This window comes from Coregonus lavaretus (genome assembly GCF_964263955.1).
Source record: "Coregonus lavaretus genome assembly, contig: HAP1_SCAFFOLD_400, whole genome shotgun sequence".
Taxonomy (NCBI): Eukaryota; Metazoa; Chordata; class Actinopteri; order Salmoniformes; family Salmonidae; genus Coregonus; species Coregonus lavaretus.
In genome coordinates, this window is record NW_028158772.1 from 90,076 (window position 1) to 113,161 (window position 23,086).

Here is a 23,086-nt window from a genome sequence, read left to right on the forward strand (position 1 = left end):
GTCCAGTGTTGCAGTAGCTGCATCCGTCTGATACCAAGGAGTGTTGTCCTGGAAGTAGGATGAGATGTTCCATCATGGGTGACAGAAGCCTCCACAACAACACCGCGATCTGCCACAACTGCATCAGAGGCAGTCACTGGCTCAGTTTGCATATCAGTCGGTGTCCACCTGAGCTCCACTCCAGTCCGGTTGTACAGGTCGTTGAGGTCCGGCCAGTCTGACCAGACTCCAAAGCCCGCAGCACGAGTGTCCAATTTTCCATTGTCCTTCCTCCTGAAGCCCAGGAAGTTGTCCTCAGTGTCCGTGGCCAGTGGAACCTTCCTCCTGAAGCCCAGGAAGTTGTTCTCAGTGTCCGTGGCCAGTGGAACCTTCCTCCTGAAGCCCAGGAAGTTGTCCTCAGTGTCCGTGGCCAGTGGAACCTTCCTCCTGAAGCCCAGGAAGTTGTCCTCAGTGTCCGTGGCCAGTGGAACCTTCCTCCTGAAGCCCAGGAAGTTGTCCTCAGTGTCCGTGGCCAGTGGAACCTTCCTCCTGAAGCCCAGGAAGTTGTCCTCAGTGTCCGTGGCCAGTGGAACCTTCCTCCTGAAGCCCAGGAAGTTGTCCTCAGTGTCCGTGGCCAGTGGAACCTTCCTCCTGAAGCTCAGGAAGTTGTCCTCAGTGTCCCTGGCCAGTGGAACCTTCCTCCTGAAGCCCAGGAAGTTGTCCTCAGTGTCCGTGGCCAGTGGAACCTTCCTCCTGAAGCCCAGGAAGTTGTCCTCAGTGTCCGTGGCCAGTGGAACCTTCCTCCTGAAGCCCAGGAAGTTGTCCTCAGTGTCCGTGGCCAGTGGAACCTTCCTCCTGAAGCCCAGGAAGTTGTCCTCAGTGTCCGTGGCCAGTGGAACCTTCCTCCTGAAGCCCAGGAAGTTGTTCTCAGTGTCCGTGGCCAGTGGAACCTTCCTCCTGAAGCCCAGGAAGTTGTCCTCAGTGTCCGTGGCCAGTGGAACCTTCCTCCTGAAGCCCAGGAAGTTGTCCTCAGTGTCCGTGGCCAGTGGAACCTTCCTCCTGAAGCCCAGGAAGTTGTCCTCAGTGTCCGTGGCCAGTGGAACCTTCCTCCTGAAGCCCAGGAAGTTGTCCTCAGTGTCCGTGGCCAGTGGGACCGTCCTCCTGAAGCCCAGGAAGTTGTCCTCAGTGTCCGTGGCCAGTGGAACCTTCCTCCTGAAGCCCAGGAAGTTGTCCTCAGTGTCCGTGGCCAGTGGAACCTTCCTCCCCTGTAGGTCCAGATGGAGGGAGGCTCTGGCTAACTCCTTAACTGTCACATCGTCACTGTTGAGCATGTTCAACAGGTGAGTCAGTCTGGTAGCAGTGTAAATCCACTCAATATTTGGGACACCTAAACCCCCTTCTCTTTGGGTCAGGAAGACAACGTGGTGTGTGTGAGTTTAAGCAGAGCAACTTTCTCACCACTCAGAACCTTCTGTGGGATATGCACATTGGCAAGCAGATGTTGAATCTTTGCTAGAGCTCTCCTCTCTCACAGCCCCTAGCTTCATGACCACAGGCAGAGGGGAAATGTTGAATAGCCTGGTTGAATACTCATGGACGAGCTCCTCAACTTGTTCCCCCCCACTCGCCAGCAACATTAAACTTATGTTCAAGATAACTATATGTTTCGTGACTAGAGTAAACTCTGATTGCTTAATTCATTAGTGTAAATCAGTTTTAGACTGACATCCGCTGCATCTTTCATAGAACATTGCACATTTAGGGTATTTCACTTCCAGCCCAGACCATTTCACTTCCAGCCCAGACCATTTCACTTCCAGCCCAGACCATTTCATTTCCAGCCCAGACCATTTCACTTCCAGCCCAGACCATTTCACTTCCAGCCCAGACCATTACACTTCCAGCCCAGACCATTTCACTTCCAGCCCAGACCATTCCACTTCCAGCCCAGACCCTTTCACTTCCAGCCCAGACCATTTAAAAAAAGTAATCTGTGTGAGAGAGCATATCTTTGATAACATGCTCCTCTCTGGAGGAGAGCTGAATGTCATCAGCATACCCCTGTACTGGGTTCGGGGACCGCACATGGGCTGGGGCACACTGGCACAGCCATTTCAGCCACTGGTTGATGGATGAAGTTAACAGCATTCCATTGGCAGCCGGTTTCTATGCCAACCCTGAGTGGGATTGGATCAGTCAGCTGCTTCGCACAGATAACTTGGAGAAAAGAGCCTTTGTACACATCAGATATAATGTCCACATAAGGCTGAGGCAGTTGTATTTCCTCAAGTCATTGATCATTACACTATGTGATTAAGTACCAAAGGCATCTCTAATGTCCAGAAACACAGTGGAAAACTTTGTGGATTCATGCTTGACGTCATCCATTCCAGTTTTTAGGCAGAAAACTCATTCATGCCCTGTATGTCAAGACCTGAAGCTTTTAAGGAACGGGACACTAATCCGGACGCTTACAAGAAATCCCGCTACGCCCTCAGACGAACCATCAAACAGGCAAATCGTCACTACAGGACTTAGATTGAATCCTACTACACTGGCTCTGACGCTCGTCGGATGTGGCAGGGCTTGCAAACTATTACGGACTACAAAGGGAAACCCAGCCGCGAGCTGCCCAGTGACGCGAGCCTAACAGACGAGCTAAATGCCTTTTATGCTCGCTTCGAGGCAAGCAACACTGAAGCATGCATGAGAGCACCAGCTGTTCCGGATGACTGTGTGATCACGTTCTCCGTAGCCGATGTGAGCAAGACCTTTAAACAGGTCAACATTCACAAAGCCGCTGGGCCAGACGGATTACCAGGATGTGTACTCAAAGCATGCGCTGACCAACTGGCAGGTGTCTTCACTGACATTTTCAACATGTCCCTGACTGAGTCTGTAATACCAACATGTTTCAAGCAGACCACCGTAGTCCCTGTGCCCAAGAAAGCAAAGGTAACCTGCCTAAATGATTACCTACCCGTAGCAATCACGTCAGTAGCCATGAAGTGCTTTGAAAGGCTGCTCATGGCTCACAATGGTGAGACGTCCTATAGGGAGGAGGTCAGAGACCTGGCAGGACAACAACCTCTTCCTCAATGTGAGCAAGACAAAGGAGATGATCGTGGACTACAGAAAAATGCGGGTCGAACAGGCCCCCATTAACATCGACGGGGCTGTAGTGGAGCGGGTCGAGAGTTTCAAGTTCCTTGGTGTCCACATCACCAACAAACTATCATGGTCCAAACACACCAAGACAGTCGTGAAGAGGGCATGGCAACACCTTTTCTCCCTCAGGAGACTGAAAAGATTTGGCATGGGGTCCCCAAATCCTCAAAAAGTTATTCAGCTGCACCATCGAGAGCATCTTGACCAGTTGCATCACCACCTGGTATGGCAACTGCTCGGCATCTCACAGTAAGGCGCTACAGAGGGTAGTGCGAACAGCCCAGTACATCACTGGAGCCAAGCTTTCCGGCCATCCAGGACCTATATACTAGGCGGTGTCTAAGGAAAGGCCAAAAAATTGTCAAAGACTCCAGTCACCCTAGTCATAGACTGTTCTCTCTGCTACCGCACGGCAAGCAGTACCGGAGTGCCAAGTCTAGAACCAAAAGGCTCCTTAACAGCTTCTACCCACAAGCCATAAGACTGCTGAACAATTAATCAAATGGCCACCCAGACTATTTACATTGACCCCCCCCCCTTTGATTTTACACTGCTGCTACTCTCTGTTTATTATCTATGCATAGTCACTTTACCCCTACCTACATGTACATATTACCTCGACTAACCTGTACCCCCACACATTGACTTGGTACCGGTACCCCCTGTATATAGCCTCGTTATTACCTCGACTAACCTGTACCCCCACACATTGACTCGGTACCGGTACCCCCTGTATATAGCCTTGTTATTACCTGGACTAACCTGTTTATTATCTATGCATAGTCACTTTACCCCTACCTACATGTACATATTACCTGGACTAACCTGTACCCCCACACATTGACTCGGTACCAGTACCCCCTGTATATAGCCTCATTATTACCTGGACTAACCTGTACCCCCACACATTGACTCGGTACCGGTACCCCCTGTATATAGCCTCATTATTACCTGGACTAACCTGTACCCCCACACATTGAGTCGGTACCATTACCCCCTGTATATAGCCTCATTATTACCTGGACTAACCTGTACCCCCCCACATTGACTAGGTACCGGTACCCCCTGTATATAGCCTCATTATTACCTGGACTAACCTGTACCCACACATTGACTCGGTACCGGTACCCCCTGTATATAGCCTCATTATTACCTGGACTAACCTGTACCCCCACACATTGACTCGGTACTGGTACCCCCTGTATATAGCCTCGTTAGTGTTACTTTATTGTGTTACTTTTAATAATTTTTTACTTTAGTTTATTTAGTAAATATTTTCTTAACTCTATTTATTGAACTGCATTGTTGGTTAAGGGGTTTTTAAGTAAGCATTTCACGGTAACGTCTACACCTGTTGTATTCGGCGCGTGTGACAATAAGATTTGATTTTATTTTATTTGATATATGGCTTTTGTTTGGCAGAGAGAATGGCTGCATCTACAAGCCATGGTAGGATGCTGGTGAGCAAGCCTTTCATGGACACTTTACAGGCAAGAGGGCAAGAGGGACATGTCTCTCCATGTAGCTGGATCATCTGGAACATTGTGTTCAGGGGATAAGAGCACCCTTCCATGAATCAGGTACCTGTCCATTAATCAGACAGGCATTGAAGATATGTATGAGGTCATGGGAGGACTGGGGCCTGGTGACCTTTAAACTGTCGTAGGTGACACCATCTGATGGGCATGGGAGGACTGGAGCTTTGTGACCTTTAAACTCTGGTTGGTGACACCTTTTAAGTGGGAGAACTTGCACAATTGGTGGCTGACTAAATACTTTTTCCCCCACTGTATATCATTACTAGTACTGGGCTGGGGGCTGGGGTATGAACTATATCATTACTAGTACTGGGCTGGGGTATGAACTATATCATTACCAGTACTGGGCTGGGGGCTGGGGTATGAACTATATCATTACCAGTACTGGGCTGGGGGCTGGGGTATGAACTATATCATTACTAGTACTGGGCTGGGGGCTGGGGTATGAACTATATCATTACTAGTACTGGGCGGGGGCTGGGGTATGAACTATATCATTACTAGTACTGGGCGGGGGTATGAACGATATCATTACCAGTACTGGGCTGGGGTATGAACTATATCATTACCAGTACTGGGCTGGGGTATGAACTATATCATTACTAGTACTGGGCTGGGGTATGAACTATATCATTACCAGTACTGGGCTGGGGTATGAACTATATCATTACTAGTACTGGGCTGGGGTATGAACTATATCATTACTAGTACTGGGCTGGGGTATGAACTATATCATTACCAGTACTGGGCTGGGGGTTGGGGTATGAACTATATCATTACTAGTACTGGGCTGGGGTATGAACTATATCATTACTAGTACTGGGCAGGGGTATGAACTATATCATTACCAGTACTGGGCTGGGGTATGAACTATATCATTACCAGTACTGGGCAGGGGGCTGGGGTATGAACTATATCATTACCAGTACTGGGCTGGGGTATGAACTATATCATTACTAGTACTGGGCTGGGGTATGAACTATATCATTACCAGTACTGGGCTGGGGTATGAACTATATCATTACTAGTACTGGGCTGGGGTATGAACTATATCATTACTAGTACTGGGCAGGGGCTGGGGTATGAACTATATCATTACCAGTACTGGGCGGGGGTATGAACTATATCATTACCAGTACTGGGCAGGGGCTGGGGTATGAACTATATCATTACTAGTACTGGGCTGGGGTATGAACTATATCATTACTAGTACTGGGCTGGGGTATGAACTATATCATTACCAGTACTGGGCTGGGGTATGAACTATATCATTACCAGTACTGGGCTGGGGGTTGGGGTATGAACTATATCATTACCAGTACTGGGCTGGGGGCTGGGGTATGAACTATATCATTACTAGTACTGGGCTGGGGTATGAACTATATCATTACTAGTACTGGGCGGGGGTATGAACTATATCATTACTAGTACTGGGCTGGGGTATGAACTATATCATTACCAGTACTGGGCTGGGGTATGAACTATATCATTACTAGTACTGGGCGGGGGGCTGGGGTATGAACTATATCATTACTAGTACTGGGCTGGGGGCTGGGGTATGAACTATATCATTACTAGTACTGGGCTGGGGGTTGGGGTATGAACTATATCATTACTAGTACTGGGCTGGGGTATGAACTATATCATTACTAGTACTGGGCGGGGGTATGAACTATATCATTACTGGGCTGGGGGTTGGGGTATGAACTATATCATTACTAGTACTGGGCTGGGGTATGAACTATATCATTACTAGTACTGGGCGGGGGTATGAACTATATCATTACTAGTACTGGGCTGGGGTATGAACTATATCATTACCAGTACTGGGCTGGGGTATGAACTATATCATTACTAGTACTGGGCTGGGGGTTGGGGTATGAACTATATCATTACCAGTACTGGGTGGGGTATGAACTATATCATTACCAGTACTGGGCTGGGGTATGAACTATATCATTACCAGTGCTGGGCTGGGGGCTGGGGTATGAACTATATCATTACTAGTACTGGGCTGGGGTATGAACTATATCATTACTAGTACTGGGCGGGGGCTGGGGTATGAACTATATCATTACCAGTACTGGGCTGGGGGCTGGGGTATGAACTATATCATTACCAGTACTGGGCTGGGGGCTGGGGTTTGAACTATATCATTACCACTACTGGGCTGGGGTATGAACTATATCATTACCAGTACTGGGCTGGGGGCTGGGGTATGAACTATATCATTACTAGTACTGGGCTGGGGTATGAACTATATCATTACTAGTACTGGGCGGGGGTATGAACTATATCATTACTGGGCTGGGGGTTGGGGTATGAACTATATCATTACTAGTACTGGGCTGGGGTATGAACTATATCATTACTAGTACTGGGCGGGGGTATGAACTATATCATTACTAGTACTGGGCTGGGGTATGAACTATATCATTACCAGTACTGGGCTGGGGTATGAACTATATCATTACTAGTACTGGGCGGGGGGCTGGGGTATGAACTATATCATTACTAGTACTGGGCTGGGGGCTGGGGTATGAACTATATCATTACTAGTACTGGGCTGGGGGTTGGGGTATGAACTATATCATTACTAGTACTGGGCTGGGGTATGAACTATATCATTACTAGTACTGGGCGGGGGTATGAACTATATCATTACTGGGCTGGGGGTTGGGGTATGAACTATATCATTACTAGTACTGGGCTGGGGTATGAACTATATCATTACTAGTACTGGGCGGGGGTATGAACTATATCATTACTAGTACTGGGCTGGGGTATGAACTATATCATTACCAGTACTGGGCTGGGGTATGAACTATATCATTACTAGTACTGGGCTGGGGGTTGGGGTATGAACTATATCATTACCAGTACTGGGCGGGGGTATGAACTATATAATTACCAGTACTGGGCTGGGGTATGAACTATATCATTACCAGTGCTGGGCTCGGGGCTGGGGTATGAACTATATCATTACTAGTACTGGGCTGGGGTATGAACTATATCATTACTAGTACTGGGCGGGGGCTGGGGTATGAACTATATCATTACCAGTACTGGGCTGGGGGCTGGGGTATGAACTATATCATTACCAGTACTGGGCTGGGGGCTGGGGTTTGAACTATATCATTACCACTACTGGGCTGGGGTATGAACTATATCATTACTAGTACTGGGCGGGGGCTGGGGTATGAACTATATCATTACCAGTACTGGGCTGGGGGCTGGGGTATGAACTATATCATTACTAGTACTGGGCTGGGGGCTGGGGTATGAACTATATCATTACCACTACTGGGCTGGGTTATGAACTACAGTGGGGAAAAAAAGCATTTAGTCAGCCACCAATTGTGCAAGTTCTCCCACTTAAAAAGATGAGAGAGGCCTGTAATTTTCATCATAGGTACACGTCAACTATGACAGAAAATCCAGAAAATCACATTGTAGGATTTTTAATGAATTTATTTGCAAATTATGGTGGAAAATAAGTATTTGGTCACCTACAAACAAGCAAGATTTCTGGCTCTCACAGACCTGTAACTTCTTCTTTAAGAGGCTCCTCTGTCCTCCACTTGTTACCTGTATTAATGGTACCTGTTTGAACTTGTTATCAGTATAAAAGACACCTGTCCACAACCTCAAACAGTCACACTCCAAACTCCACTATGGCCAAGACCAAAGAGCTGTCAAAGGACACCAGAAACAAAATTGTAGACCTGCACCAGGCTGGGAAGACTGAATCTGCAATAGGTAAGCAGCTTGGTTTGAAGAAATCAACTGTGGGAGCAATTATTAGGAAATGGAAGACATACAAGACCACTGATAATCTCCCTCGATCTGGGGCTCCACGCAAGATCTCACCCTGTGGGGTCAAAATGATCACAAGAACGGTGAGCAAAAATCCCAGAACCACACGGGGGGACCTAGTGAATGACCTGCAGAGAGCTGGGACCAAAGTAACAAAGCCTACCATCAGTAACACACTACGCCGCCAGGGACTCAAATCCTGCAGTGCCAGACGTGTCCCCCTGCTTAAGCCAGTACATGTCCAGGCCCGTCTGAAGTTTGCTAGAGTGCATTTGGATGATCCAGAAGAGGATTGGGAGAATGTCATATGGTCAGATGAAACCAAAATAGAACTTATTGGTAAAAACTCAACTCGTCGTGTTTGGAGGACAAAGAATGCTGAGTTGCATCCAAAGAACACCATGCCTACTGTGAAGCATGGGGGTGGAAACATCATGCTTTGGGGCTGTTTTTCTGCAAAGGGACCAGGACGACTGATCCGTGTAAAGGAAAGAATGAATGGGGCCATGTATCGTGAGATTTTGAGTGAAAACCTCCTTCCATCAGCAAGGGCATTGAGATGAAACGTGGCTGGGTCTTTCAGCATTACAATGATCCCAAACACACCGCCCGGGCAACGAAGGAGTGGCTTCGTAAGAAGCATTTCAAGGTCCTGGAGTGGCCTAGCCAGTCTCCAGATCTCAACCCCATAGAAAATCTTTGGAGGGAGTTGAAAGTCTGTGTTGCCCAGCGACAGCCCCAAAACATCACTGCTCTAGAGGAGATCTGCATGGAGGAATGGGCCAAAATACCAGCAACAGTGTGTGAAAACCTTGTGAAGACTTACAGAAAACGTTTGACCTGTGTCATTGCCAACAAAGGGTATATAACAAAGTATTGAGAAACTTTTGTTATTGACCAAATACTTATTTTCCACCATAATTTGCAAATAAATTCATAAAAAATCCTACAATGTGATTTTCTTGATTTTTTTTCCTAATTTTGTCTGTCATAGTTGATGTGTACCTATGATGAAAATTACAGGCCTCTCTCATCTTTTTAAGTGGGAGAACTTGCACAATTGGTGGCTGACTAAATACTTTTTTCCCCCACTGTATATCATTACTAGTACTGGGTGGGGGGCTGGGGTATGAACTATATCATTACCAGTACTGGGCTGGGGTATGAACTATATCATTACTAGTACTGGGCAGGGGCTGGGGTATGAACTATATCATTACTAGTACTGGGCAGGGGCTGGGGTATGAACTATTTTATTACCAGTACTGGGCTGGGGGCTGGGGTTTGAACTATATCATTACCAGTACTGGGCTGGGGGCTGGGGTTTGAACTATATCATTACCACTACTGGGCTGGGGTATGAACTACAGTGGGGAAAAAAAGTATTTAGTCAGCCACCAATTGTGCATGTTCTCCCACTTAAAAAGATGAGAGAGGCCTGTAATTTTCATCATAGGTACACGTCAACTATGACAGAAAATCCAGAAAATCACATTGTAGGATTTTTAATGAATTTATTTGCAAATTATGGTGGAAAATAAGTATTTGGTCACCTACAAACAAGCAAGATTTCTGGCTCTCACAGACCTGTAACTTCTTCTTTAAGAGGCTCCTCTGTCCTCCACTCGTTACCTGTATTAATGGCACCTGTTTGAACTTGTTATCAGTATAAAAGACACCTGTCCACAACCTCAAACAGTCACACTCCAAACTCCACTATGGCCAAGACCAAAGAGCTGTCAAAGGACACCAGAAACAAAATTGTAGACCTGCACCAGGCTGGGAAGACTGAATCTGCAATAGGTAAGCAGCTTGGTTTGAAGAAATCAACTGTGGGAGCAATTATTAGGAAATGGAAGACATACAAGACCACTGATAATCTCCCTCGATCTGGGGCTCCATGCAAGATCTCACCCCGTGGGGTCAAAATGATCACAAGAACGGTGAGCAAAAATCCCAGAACCACACGGGGGGACCTAGTGAATGACCTGCAGAGAGCTGGGACCAAAGTAACAAAGCCTACCATCAGTAACACACTACGCCGCCAGGGACTCAAATCCTGCAGTGCCAGACGTGTCCCCCTGCTTAAGCCAGTACATGTCCAGGCCCGTCTGAAGTTTGCTAGAGTGCATTTGGATGATCCAGAAGAGGATTGGGAGAATGTCATATGGTCAGATGAAACCAAAATATAACTTTTTGGTAAAAACTCAACTCGTCGTGTTTGGAGGACAAAGAATGCAGAGTTGCATCCAAAGAACACCATGCCTACTGTGAAGCATGGGGGTGGAAACATCATGCTTTGGGGCTGTTTTTCTGCAAAGGGACCAGGACGACTGATCCGTGTAAAGGAAAGAATGAATGGGGCCATGTATCGTGAGATTTTGAGTGAAAACCTCCTTCCATCAGCAAGGGCATTGAGATGAAACGTGGCTGGGTCTTTCAGCATTACAATGATCCCAAACACACCGCCTGGGCAACGAAGGAGTGGCTTCGTAAGAAGCATTTCAAGGTCCTGGAGTGGCCTAGCCAGTCTCCAGATCTCAACCCCATAGAAAATCTTTGGAGGGAGTTGAAAGTCTGTGTTGCCCAGCGACAGCCCAAAAAACATCACTGCTCTAGAGGAGATCTGCATGGAGGAATGGGCCAAAATACCAGCAACAGTGTGTGAAAACCTTGTGAAGACTTACAGAAAACGTTTGACCTGTGTCATTGCCAACAAAGGGTATATAACAAAGTATTGAGAAACTTTTGTTATTGACCAAATACTTATTTTCCACCATAATTTGCAAATAAATTCATAAAAAATCCTACAATGTGATTTTCTGGATTTTTTTCCCTCATTTTGTCTGTCATAGTTGATGTGTACCTATGATGAAAATTACAGGCCTCTCTCATCTTTTTAAGTGGGAGAACTTGCACAATTGGTGGCTGACTAAATACTTTTTTCCCCCACTGTATATCATTACTAGTACTGGGCGGGGGGCTGGGGTATGAACTATATCATTACTAGTACTGGGCAGGGGCTGGGGTATGAACTATATCATTACTAGTACTGGGCAGGGGCTGGGGTATGAACTATATCATTACCAGTACTGGGCTGGGGTATGAACTATATCATTACTAGTACTGGGCTGGGGTATGAACTATATCATTACCAGTACTGGGCTGGGGTATGAACTATATCATTACCAGTACTGGGCTGGGGGCAGGGGTATGAACTATATCATTACTAGTACTGGGCTGGGGTATGAACTATATCATTACTAGTACTGGGCGGGGGCTGGGGTATGAACTATATCATTACTAGTACTGGGCAGGGGCTGGGGTATGAACTATATCATTACCAGTACTGGGCTGGGGTATGAACTATATCATTACTAGTACTGGGCTGGGGTATGAACTATATCATTACCAGTACTGGGCTGGGGTATGAACTATATCATTACCAGTACTGGGCTGGGGTATGAACTATATCATTACCAGTACTGGGCTGGGGTATGAACTATATCATTACCAGTACTGGGCTGGGGGCAGGGGTATGAACTATATCATTACTAGTACTGGGCTGGGGTATGAACTATATCATTACTAGTACTGGGCGGGGGCTGGGGTATGAACTATATCATTACTAGTACTGGGCTGGGGGCTGGGGTATGAACTATATCATTACCAGTACTGGGCTGGGGGCTGGGGTATGAACTATATCATTACTAGTACTGGGCGGGGGCTGGGGTTTGAACTATATCATTACTAGTACTGGGCTGGGGGCTGGGGTATGAACTATATCATTACCAGTACTGGGCTTGGGGCTGGGGTATGAACTATATAATTACCAGTACTGGGCTGGGGTATGAACTATATCATTACCAGTACTGGGCTGGGGGCTGGGGTATGAACTATTGTTCACAATAATGTAAATCGCTTTAGATTTATGATGCTGCCATAAGTATGCCAGTTTCTCCCTGCATACCTTTCTCTGTTCCACTGCCACCGAGTGATGGTTGAACGGTATCCCGAATAAAGTGCAGCTAAGCCTCAATCCAGTCAGTGAGGGTTGGTGACTGTCACCTCCGCTGGGCAATCCTCGCGTGTAGGGAACTTTTTCAGGATCCGTACAACATATTTCAGGAGTGGAGCACCAAAGGGTCTCCCGTCCCGATGTTTAGGCAGAAAAGATGCCGTTCCTGTAGAAAGCTCCTTTCAGCCGCCACTCTATTCCATTTCCCTGGATCTCCGGAAGAGACTAAGTTTGTTTTCTCCTGTAGCAGTTAAGTGTCAAGGCTTTTTCTGAAGGCTCTCTCGTGAGTCTGGATTTGTTTCCATTCATGTTGCGACAGTCGATGTTCATACTCTGAGAAATCCGGCCAGGTATCCCCGCCCACCAGATACACTGAGGATGGGTCGTCAATGCTCTATTGCTGAGTAGGGCTTGTTTGAAAGCTGGTTTTAGTGTTGAGACAAGGCACATCTGTATCAAAAGTGTGCAAAACATAATCTGACCTTTACTGGGTTAACGGCGGCAGTTAAAACGGGTTAAGTTATGTTAGTAAATAATATATATATATATATATATATATATATATATAATAGTTTTGGCACAGAGCTGCAGCACTCGCGTCTGGACCGGATCTTTCAGTTCTGATTAGATATGCTAATACTATTTGAAAAATATTCATCCCCTTTGGCGTTTTTCCGATTTTGTTGCATTACAACCTGTAATTTAAATGGATTTTTTATTTGAATTTCATGTAATGGACATACACAAAATAGTCCAAATTGGTGAAGTGAAATGAAAAAAATAACTTGTTTAAAAAAAAATCTAAAAAATGTATAATGGAAAAGTGGTGTGTGCATATGTATTCACCCCCTTTGCTATGAAGCCCCTAAATAAGATCTGGTGCAACCAATTACCTTTAGAAGTCACATAATTAGTTAAATAAAGTCCACCTGTGTGCAATCTAAGTGTCACATGATCTGTCACATGATCTCAGTATATATACACCTGTTCTGAAAAGCCCCAGAGTCTGCAACACCATTAAGCAAGGGGCACCACCAAGCAAGCGGCATCATGAAGACCAAGGAGCTCTCCAAACACGTCAGGGACAAAGTTGTGGAGAAGTACAGATCAGGGTTAGGTTATAAAAAAGTATCCTAAACTTTGAACATCCCGCAGAGCACCATTAAATCCATTATAAAAAAATGGAAAGAATATGGCACCACAACATACCTGCCAAGAGAGGCAACAAAGAGACCAAAGATAACCCTGAAGGAGCTGCAAAGTTCCACAGCAGAGATTGGCGTATCTGTCCATAAGACCACTTTAAGCCGTACACTCTACAGAGCTGGGCTTTACGGAAGAGTGGCAAAAAAAAAGGCATTGCTTAAAGGAAAAAATAAGCAAACACGTTTGGTGTTCGCCAAAAGGCATGTGGGAGACTCCCCAAACATATGGAAGATGGTACTCTGGTCAGATGAGACTAAAATTGAGCTTTTTGGCCATCAAGGAAAACGCTATGTCTGGCGCAAACCCAACACCTCTCATCAGCCCGAGAACACCATCCCCACAGTGAAGCATGGTGGTGGCAGCATCATGCTGTGGGGATGTTTTTCATCGGCAGGGACTGAGAAACTGGTCAGAATTGAAGGAATGATGGATGGCGCTAAATACAGGGACATTCTTGAGGGAAACCTGTTTCAGTCTTCCAGAGATTTGAGACAGGGACGGAGGTTCACCTTCCAACAGGACAATGACCCTAAGCATACTCCTAAAGCAACACTCGAGTGGTTTAAGGGGAAACATTGAAATGTCTTGGAATGGCCTAGTCAAAGCCCAGACCTCAATCCAATTGAGAATCTGTGGTATGACTTAAAGATTGCTGTACACCAGCGGAACCCATCCAACTTGAAGGAGCTGGAGCAGTTTTGCCTTGAAGAATGGGCAAAAATCCCAGTGGCTAGATGTGCCAAGCTTATAGAGACATACCCCAAGAGACTTGCAGCTGTAATTGCTGCAAAAAGTGGCTCTACAAAGTATTGACTTTGGGGGGGCGTGAATAGTTATGCACGCTCAAGTTTTCTGTTTTTTTGTCTTATTTCTTGTTTGTTTCACAATAAAAAATATTTTGCATCTTCAAAGTGGTAGGCATGTTGTCAAAATCAAATGATACAAACCCCTAAAAAATCCATTTTAATTCCAGGTTGTAAGGCAACAAAATAGGAAAAATGCCAAGGGGGGTGAATACTTTCGCAAGCCACTGTATATATCTACTTACTCATCCATTCTCCTTCATTCACTCACACCGTACAGTGCATTCGGAAAGTATTCAGACCCCTTGACTTTTTCCACATTTGTTACGTTACAGCCTTATTCTAAAATGGATTAAATTATTTTTTTCCCTCATCAATCTACACACAATATCCCATAATGACAAAGCAAAAACAGCTTTTTAGACATTTTTGCACATTTATTAAACATAAAAAATAGAAATACCTTAATTACAAAAGTATTCAGACCCTTTAAAATTGAGCTCATGTGCATCCTGTTTCCATTGATCATCCTTGAGATGTTTCTACAACTTGATTGGAGTCCACCTGTGGTAAATTCAATTGATTGGATACGATTTGGAAAGGCACACACCTGTATATTTAAGGTCCCACAGTTGACAGTGCATGTCAGAGCAAAAACCAAGCCATGAAGTCGAAGGAATTGTCCGTAGAGCTCAGAGAAAGGCTTGTGTTTCGAGGCACAGATCTGGGAAAGGGTACCAAAAAAGTTCTGCAGCATTGAAGGTCCACAAGAACACGGTGGCCTCCATCATTCTTAAATGGAAGAAGTTTGGAACCACCAAGACTCTTCCTAGAGCTGGCCACCCGGCCAAACTGAGCAATCGGGGGAGAAGGGCCTTGGTCAGGGAGGTGACCAAGAACCCGATGTTCACTCTGACAGAGTTCTAGAGTTCCTCTATGGAGATGGGAGAACCTTCCAGAAGGACAACCATCTCTGCAGCACTCCACCAATAAGGTCTTTATGGTAGAGTGGCCAGACGGAAGCCACTCCTCAGTAAAAGGCACATGACAGGCTGCTTGGAGTTTGCCAAAAGGCACCTAAAGGACTCTCAGACCATGAGAAAAAGATTCTCTGGTCTGATGAAACCAAATTGGCCTGAATGCCAAGCGTAATGTCTGGAGGAAACCTGGCACCATCCCTACGTTTAAACATGGTGGTGGCAGCATCATGCTGTGGGGATGTTTTTCAGCGGCAGGGACTGGGAGACTACTTAGGATCGAGGGAAAGATGAACGGAGCAAAGTACAGAGAGATCCTTGATGAAAACCTGCTCCAGGGCGCTCAGGACCTCAGACTGGGGCGAAGGTTCACCTTCCAACAGGACAACGACCCTAAGCACACAGCCAGGACAACACAGGAGTGGCTATGGGACAAGTCTCTGAATTTCCTTGAGTGGCCCAGTCAGAGCCCGGACTTGAACCCGATCGAACATCTCTGGAGAGACCTGGAAATAGCTGTGCAGCGACGCTCCCCATCCAACCTGACAGAGCTTGAGAGGTTCTGCAGAGAAGAATGGGAGAACATCTCCAAATACAGGTGTGCCAAGCTTGTAGTGTCATACCCAAGAAGACTCGAGGCTGTAATCGCTGCCAAAGGTGCTTCAACAAAGTACTGAGTAAAGGGTCTGAATACTTGTGTAAATGTGATATTTCTGTAAATGTGCAAACATTTCCAACAATTGAATCCATTTTTTTTTAAAGGTTGTAACGTAACAAAATGTGGAAACAATTAAGGGGCCTGAATACTTTCCGAATGCACCCATTACAAAATCAAGCAAATGGTGCTCAACTCATGACAAAATAGTTCACTTTGCAAAAAAAAGAACAACCTTAACATCAATAGCCACTACAATGTAAACACATGATTTTGAGTTGAGCACCATTTGCTTGATTTCGTCATGAGTTGAGCACCATTTGCTTGATTTCGTCCTGAGCTGAGCACAATTTGCTTGATTTTGCGCACCCACAACTAACGTTATCGCCATTAGCTATCTAGCTAGCATTCAAGCGACGCTAGTCAGCATAGGCTGCTACATGATAATCAGCTAGCATTAGCTTGCTAGCGAGTCTAGTCCAACGGAAAACCGACGAAGATGCCTGGATGACATTTGTGTAGAGTTCGTCAAAGAGTACTTAGTGGATTGTAAGAGCATTTAAAAAACATAAACAAAGACTTGTTTTTTTTTCACTGATTTTATAACTGCAATGTTTCCTGCTCTCCACCGGCATGTTCCCTGACCCCCAATACAGCAGTGAAGTTCCCCTCCAGCGAAGATGTACAGTAATCACACTTTACAACTTTTTAGTGTTTTCAGCTTTCTAACACTCTTCCTCCTCTTCCTCCCCAGCCTACCAGTGGGACTCGTCTGATTGGCTGTCCCCGTCCCGGCTCCGCCTCCCTGGCATCGAGGGGGGATCACGCTATGACATTACAGACGACCTTCCGTCGTTCAGCCGAGCAGGAAGCGTGCGCTCACTGCAGCTGGACTACGGGCTGAGGGGGTACAGGAAGGAACGAGGAAGAGAAAACACAAGTGACAGAAGAAGCCTCAGCTCACTCTCAGCTGAGAGAAAGAGAGAAAGAGGGATGGAGAGAGAGAGAGGGAGAGGGATGGAGAGAGGGAGAGGGATGGAGCGAGGGAGAGGGGTGGAGAGAGGGAGAGGTATGGAGGGAGAGAGAGGGATGGAGGGAGAGAGAGGGATGGAGAGAGAGAGAGGGATGGAGAGAGGGATGGAGAGAGGGAGAGGGATGGAGGGAGAGAGAGGGATGGAGAGAGAGAGAGGGATGGAGAGAGGGAGAGGGATGGAGGGAGAGAGAGGGATGGAGGGAGAGAGAGGGATGGAGAGAGGGAGAGGGATGGAGGGAGAGAGAGGGATGGAGGGAGAGAGAGGGATGGAGAGAGGGATGGAGGGAGAGAGAGGGATGGAGGGAGAGAGAGGGATGGAGAGAGGGATGGAGAGAGGGAGAGGGATGGAGAGAGGGAGAGGGATGGAGGGAGAGAGAGGGATGGAGGGAGAGAGAGGGATGGAGAGAGGGAGAGGGATGGAGGGAGAGAGAGGGATGGAGGGAGAGAGAGGGATGGAGAGAGGGAGAGGGATGGAGGGAGAGAGAGGGATGGAGGGAGAGAGAGGGATGGAGAGAGGGATGGAGAGAGGGAGAGGGATGGAGAGAGGGAGAGGGATGGAGGGAGAGAGAGGGATGGAGGGAGAGAGAGAGAGAAGGTATGAAGGAGGGAGAGGCCATAGAGGGTATGGTTCAGCTGATAGAAGAGGTCAGAGAGACAGAAGCAGGAACAGGAGGGAAAGGCGTGAGTCTATTGACGGAGGGGGGACAGGGTATGGGGCAGAGAGACCACACTCAGCAGAGAGGAGGTACGAGGGACATAGAGGGACAGGGTACAGGATAGACGGAGTGATCACAGGCCAAAGAAGAGTCCACTCCAGCGAGGGAGTGAAAGAGCACCAACCTGATCGAGAGGAGACCTCATCACCAGTGTATGAAGAGTACCGTGAGCCCAACCCAGACCCAGACCCAGACCCTGTCCCAGAACCTGACCAGAACCACTATGATACTCTCCCCCCAACGCGGCCTGCCTACCAGGGTTACCCCTCTCCTCCTCCAGGGTTCAACCTCCACCCAGCCCAGATGCTGCCCCCGCTCAGGGCCTGGGACGGACAGAACACCTGGGCGCCCCTGGAGGAGACCCAGGGGTCGGGAGTTGGGGGTCAGGTTTCAAGGCTAGAGAGGTCTGAGTCAGGAGATGAGCTGGAGAGACTGTTGAATCTGGTGTCTCTCAGAGCTCGGAGGGCTACACGCACACAGAGACCCTCTGAAACACCCCCTCCTCCAGAACCATCCACTGGCTGGGACGGGCTGTACTGATCAGACCATCCTCCAGAACCATCCACTGGCTGGGACGGGCTGTACTGATCAGAGACTCCTCCACTCCAGAACCATCCACTGGCTGGGAAGGGCTGTACTGATCAGAGCATCCTCCACTCCAGAACCATCCACTGGCTGGGACGAGCTGTACTGATCAGAGCATCCTCCAGAACCATCCACTGGCTGGGACGGGCTGTACTGATCAGAGCATCTTCCACTCCAGAACCATCCACTGGCTGGGACGAGCTGTACTGATCAGACCATCCTACAGAACCATCCACTGGCTGGGACGGGCTGTATTGATCAGACCATCCTCCACTCCAGAACCATCCACTGGCTGGGACGGGCTGTACTGATCAGACCATCCTCCAGAACCATCCACTGGCTGGCTCTTTTGCGAGGCAGGACCAGCACAAGACAAGCTCCTGCGATAGACTCTCTAGATAGAACAACTTTCGTTAATATCACATCTATTTAAATGCAGTCACTGTAAGTCACTTTGAATAGAAACGTTCCAAACATTACCTCAACAGTGCAACACAACATGCAATTTTTTTTCACAACATGGAATTCTTTTGAAATACTGTAACTATTAATAGTATTGCTTTGAGTCTGTGTAACAAACCATTTTAACCCATGTATAGTATGATTACATTACACACACAGACACAGAGACGGAGAGAGAGAGAGAGAGAGAGAGAGATAGACAGACAGACAGACAGACAGAGATGGAGAGAGAGAGAGAGAGAGAGACAGACAGACACAGAGACGGAGAGAGAGAGACAGACAGACAGACAGACAGAGACAGCGAGAGAGAGAGACAGACAGACACACAGAGACGGAGAGAGAGAGAGACAGACAGACAGACAGACACACAGAGACGGAGAGAGAGAGAGACAGACACACAGAGACGGAGAGAGAGAGAGACAGACAGACACACAGAGATGGAGAGAGAGACAGACAGACACACAGAGAATGAGAGCGAGACAGACAGACAGACAGACAGAGACTGAGAGAGAGAGAGAGACAGACACACAGAGACGGGGAGAGAGAGAGAGAGAGAGAGACAGACAGACACACAGAGACGGGAGAGAGAGAGAGAGAGAGAGAGAGACAGACAGACACACAGAGACGGGAGAGAGAGAGAGAGAGACAGACAGGTACAGGGTATTGAATAGGTGCAGTCACAGCCTGTATCTTCAGAGGATCAACAATATGAAGTGTTGATTCTCTTTCCTTTACAGTTGTATGTTATATATTTTACTACAGATCTGCCATTCGACATGTAGGTTTATCCTCTGTCTGTCAATATGAGCTTGTTTGTAAATATACAGTATATTCACTACTTTTCTGCAACTGAATAATACTTTGGAATTGTTAAGTAACACTTTATAATAAAGATTAATTAACATGAGGTAATATAGTAGTTGACTTGAAAACGTGATTACTCAGTGTATTTATGTATAAACTTAACTTAGCTAATTAGTTATTGGTTAGCTATTAGTTAGCTCTTGCTGTTATTCGTGTTGATTAATGTATCTTTGTTGTAACGACTTACCAACTATTTAATAGTCTGTTTAGTAACTATCATTGATTAAATAGATGTGACACATACATGTTGATGTTGTTGTTGTTGTTGTTGTTCATGATGATGAGGTCAGGCGTGTGTTGGGTGTTTTAATAGAACAGATAGTTCAGCTGAGGAAAGCCAAGGAGGTCAAGTCAAAGACAGGAAAGCCAAGGAGGTCAAGTCAAAGACAGGAAAGCCAGGGAGGTCGAGTCAAAGACAGGGAGGTCGAGTCAAAGACAGGGAGGTCGAGTCAAAGACAGGAAAGACAGGGAGGTCAAGTCAAAGACAGGGAGGTCGAGTCAAAGACAGGAAAGACAGGGAGGTCAAGTCAAAGACAGGAAAGACAGGGAGGTCGAGTCAAAGACAGGAAAGACAGGGAGGTCGAGTCAAAGACAGGAAAGACAGGGAGGTCGAGTCAAAGACAGGAAAGACAGGGAGGTCGAGTCAAAGACAGGGAGGTCGAGTCAAAGACAGGAAAGACAGGGAGGTCGAGTCAAAGACAGGAAAGACAGGGAGGTCGAGTCAAAGACAGGGAGGTCGAGTCAAAGACAGGAAAGACAGGGAGGTCAAGTCAAAGACAGGGAGGTCGAGTCAAAGACAGGAAAGACAGGGAGGTCAAGTCAAAGACAGGAAAGACAGGGAGGTCGAGTCAAAGACAGGAAAGACAGGGAGGTCAAGTCAAAGACAGGAAAGACAGGGAGGTCGAGTCAAAGACAGGAAAGACAGGGAGGTCGAGTCAAAGACAGGGAGGTTGAGTCAAAGACAGGAAAGACAGGGAGGTCAAGTCAAAGACAGGGAGGTCGAGTCAAAGACAGGAAAGACAGGGAGGTCAAGTCAAAGACAGGGAGGTCGAGTCAAAGACAGGAAAGACAGGGAGGTCAAGTCAAAGACAGGAAAGACAGGGAGGTCGAGTCAAAGACAGGAAAGACAGGGAGGTCGAGTCAAAGACAGGGAGGTCGAGTCAAACACAGGAAAGACAGGGAGGTCAAGTCAAAGACAGGAAAGACAGGGAGGTCGAGTCAAAGACAGGAAAGACAGGGAGGTCGAGTCAAAGACAGGAAAGACAGGGAGGTCAAGTCAAAGACAGGAAAGACAGGGAGGTCGAGTCAAAGACAGGGAGGTCGAGTCAAAGACAGGGAGGTCGAGTCAAAGAAAGGAAAGACAGGGAGGTTGAGTCAAAGACAGGAAAGACAGGGAGGTCGAGTCAAAGACAGGAAAGACAGGGAGGTCGAGTCAAAGACAGGAAAGACAGGGAGGTTGAGTCAAAGACAGGAAAGACAGGGAGGTCGAGTCAAAGACAGGAAAGACAGGGAGGTCGAGTCAAAGACAGGAAAGACAGGGAGGTCGAGTCAAAGACAGGAAAGACAGGGAGGTCGAGTCAAAGACAGGAAAGACAGGGAGGTCGAGTCAAAGACAGGGAGGTCGAGTCAAAGACAGGAAAGACAGGGAGGTCGAGTCAAAGACAGGGAGGTCGAGTCAAAGACAGGGAGGTCGAGTCAAAGACAGGAAAGACAGGGAGGTCAAGTCAAAGACAGGGAGGTCGAGTCAAAGACAGGAAAGACAGGGAGGTCGAGTCAAAGACAGGGAGGTCGAGTCAAAGACAGGAAAGACAGGGAGGTCGAGTCAAAGACAGGGAGGTCGAGTCAAAGACAGGAAAGACAGGGAGGTCGAGTCAAAGGCAGGGAAGACAGGGAGGTCGAGTCAAAGACAGGAAAGACAGGGAGGTCGAGTCAAAGACAGGAAAGACAGGGAGGTCGAGTCAAAGACAGGAAAGACAGGGAGGTCGAGTCAAAGACAGGAAAGACAGGGAGGTCGAGTCAAAGACAGGAAAGACAGGGAGGTCGAGTCAAAGACAGGAAAGACAGGGAGGTCGAGTCAAAGACAGGGAGGTCGAGTCAAAGACAGGAAAGACAGGGAGGTCGAGTCAAAGACAGGAAAGACAGGGAGGTCGAGTCAAAGACAGGGAGGTCGAGTCAAAGACAGGAAAGACAGGGAGGTCGAGTCAAAGACAGGGAGGTCGAGTCAAAGACAGGAAAGACAGGGAGGTCGAGTCAAAGGCAGGGAAGACAGGGAGGTCGAGTCAAAGACAGGAAAGACAGGGAGGTCGAGTCTGAGATTGTACGGGATTATAATGATGACAGAACTATGTGAGTTTGTATTTTGAATTTCGTGGTCGCACATTGAGATTCGTGGTTGCAAGTATGATTCGCAAATGTGTAGTTTATTTTTGCAAGCTTGTATCATGATGTGTGAAAGATTTCGGTCGCAAACTTGTAACTTGACATTTGAATACATTCAATAAGATTTGCAAGTATAATTTATTTTCTGAAGTCCATTCATGGAATCTGCGCACGCTCTGAGTTCTGTCACTGTTGTCATGTTACCTAGAGATTTGTAAGGTTGTAAAACGTTTTGTAAGTTTGTAGAAAGATATATTTGCAAGTGAAAATGTGATTTGCGCTTTTGGGGGGCAGGACCTTTTACTCCTGACCAATCAGTTCCCTCTGCCAAAACCACAACCTCCTAACGATTGGCTGGATTGTTCCATCAATCAAATCTCAGGAAGAAGCAGCAAGATGATGAGGTAAACGAAACCAAAAGTAAAGTAATGTTACTCCTATCTCCACACAGGGAGTTAGAGGGAACCATCCATTATCAGAAGCACAGCGTTTGCACTAAAGAAAATGTCTCTGCTCTGTTTTAACCCTTTAATTCCATCACTTGTCACCCAGACCAGCTGCAGGGAGCTAGAGGGAACCATCCATTATCAGAAGCACAGCGTTTGCACTAAAGAAATCTCTGCTCTGTTTTAACCCTTTAATTGGTTCTTAATCCATAAAGCATTTAAGACATATACAGTGGGGGAAAAAAGTATTTAGTCAGCCACCAATTGTGCAAGTTCTCCCACTTAAAAAGATGAGAGAGGCCTGTAATTTTCATCATAGGTACACGTCAACTATGACAGACAAAATGAGAAAAAAAGATCCAGAAAATCACATTGTAGGATTTTTTATGAATTTATTTGCAAATTATGGTGGAAAATAAGTATTTGGTCAATAACAAAAGT

General features: G+C 46.8%; 1 protein-coding gene across 1 annotated transcript in view; it reads left to right on the plus strand.

The window, feature by feature from the left end:
• Window positions 1-2,982: 2,982 nt before the first annotated feature.
• Window positions 2,983-23,086, plus strand: part of LOC311123606 (uncharacterized protein) — a gene marked incomplete at its 5' end in the record, with an annotated part of 28,811 nt that continues 8,707 nt past the window's right edge. The window contains 3 exons of the mRNA XM_084197839.1: window positions 2,983-3,019; window positions 16,915-17,100; window positions 18,061-18,291. Coding sequence (XP_084053965.1) covers window positions 2,983-3,019; window positions 16,915-17,100; window positions 18,061-18,291 — 454 coding nt within the window. The remainder of the gene's footprint in view (window positions 3,020-16,914; window positions 17,101-18,060; window positions 18,292-23,086) is intronic.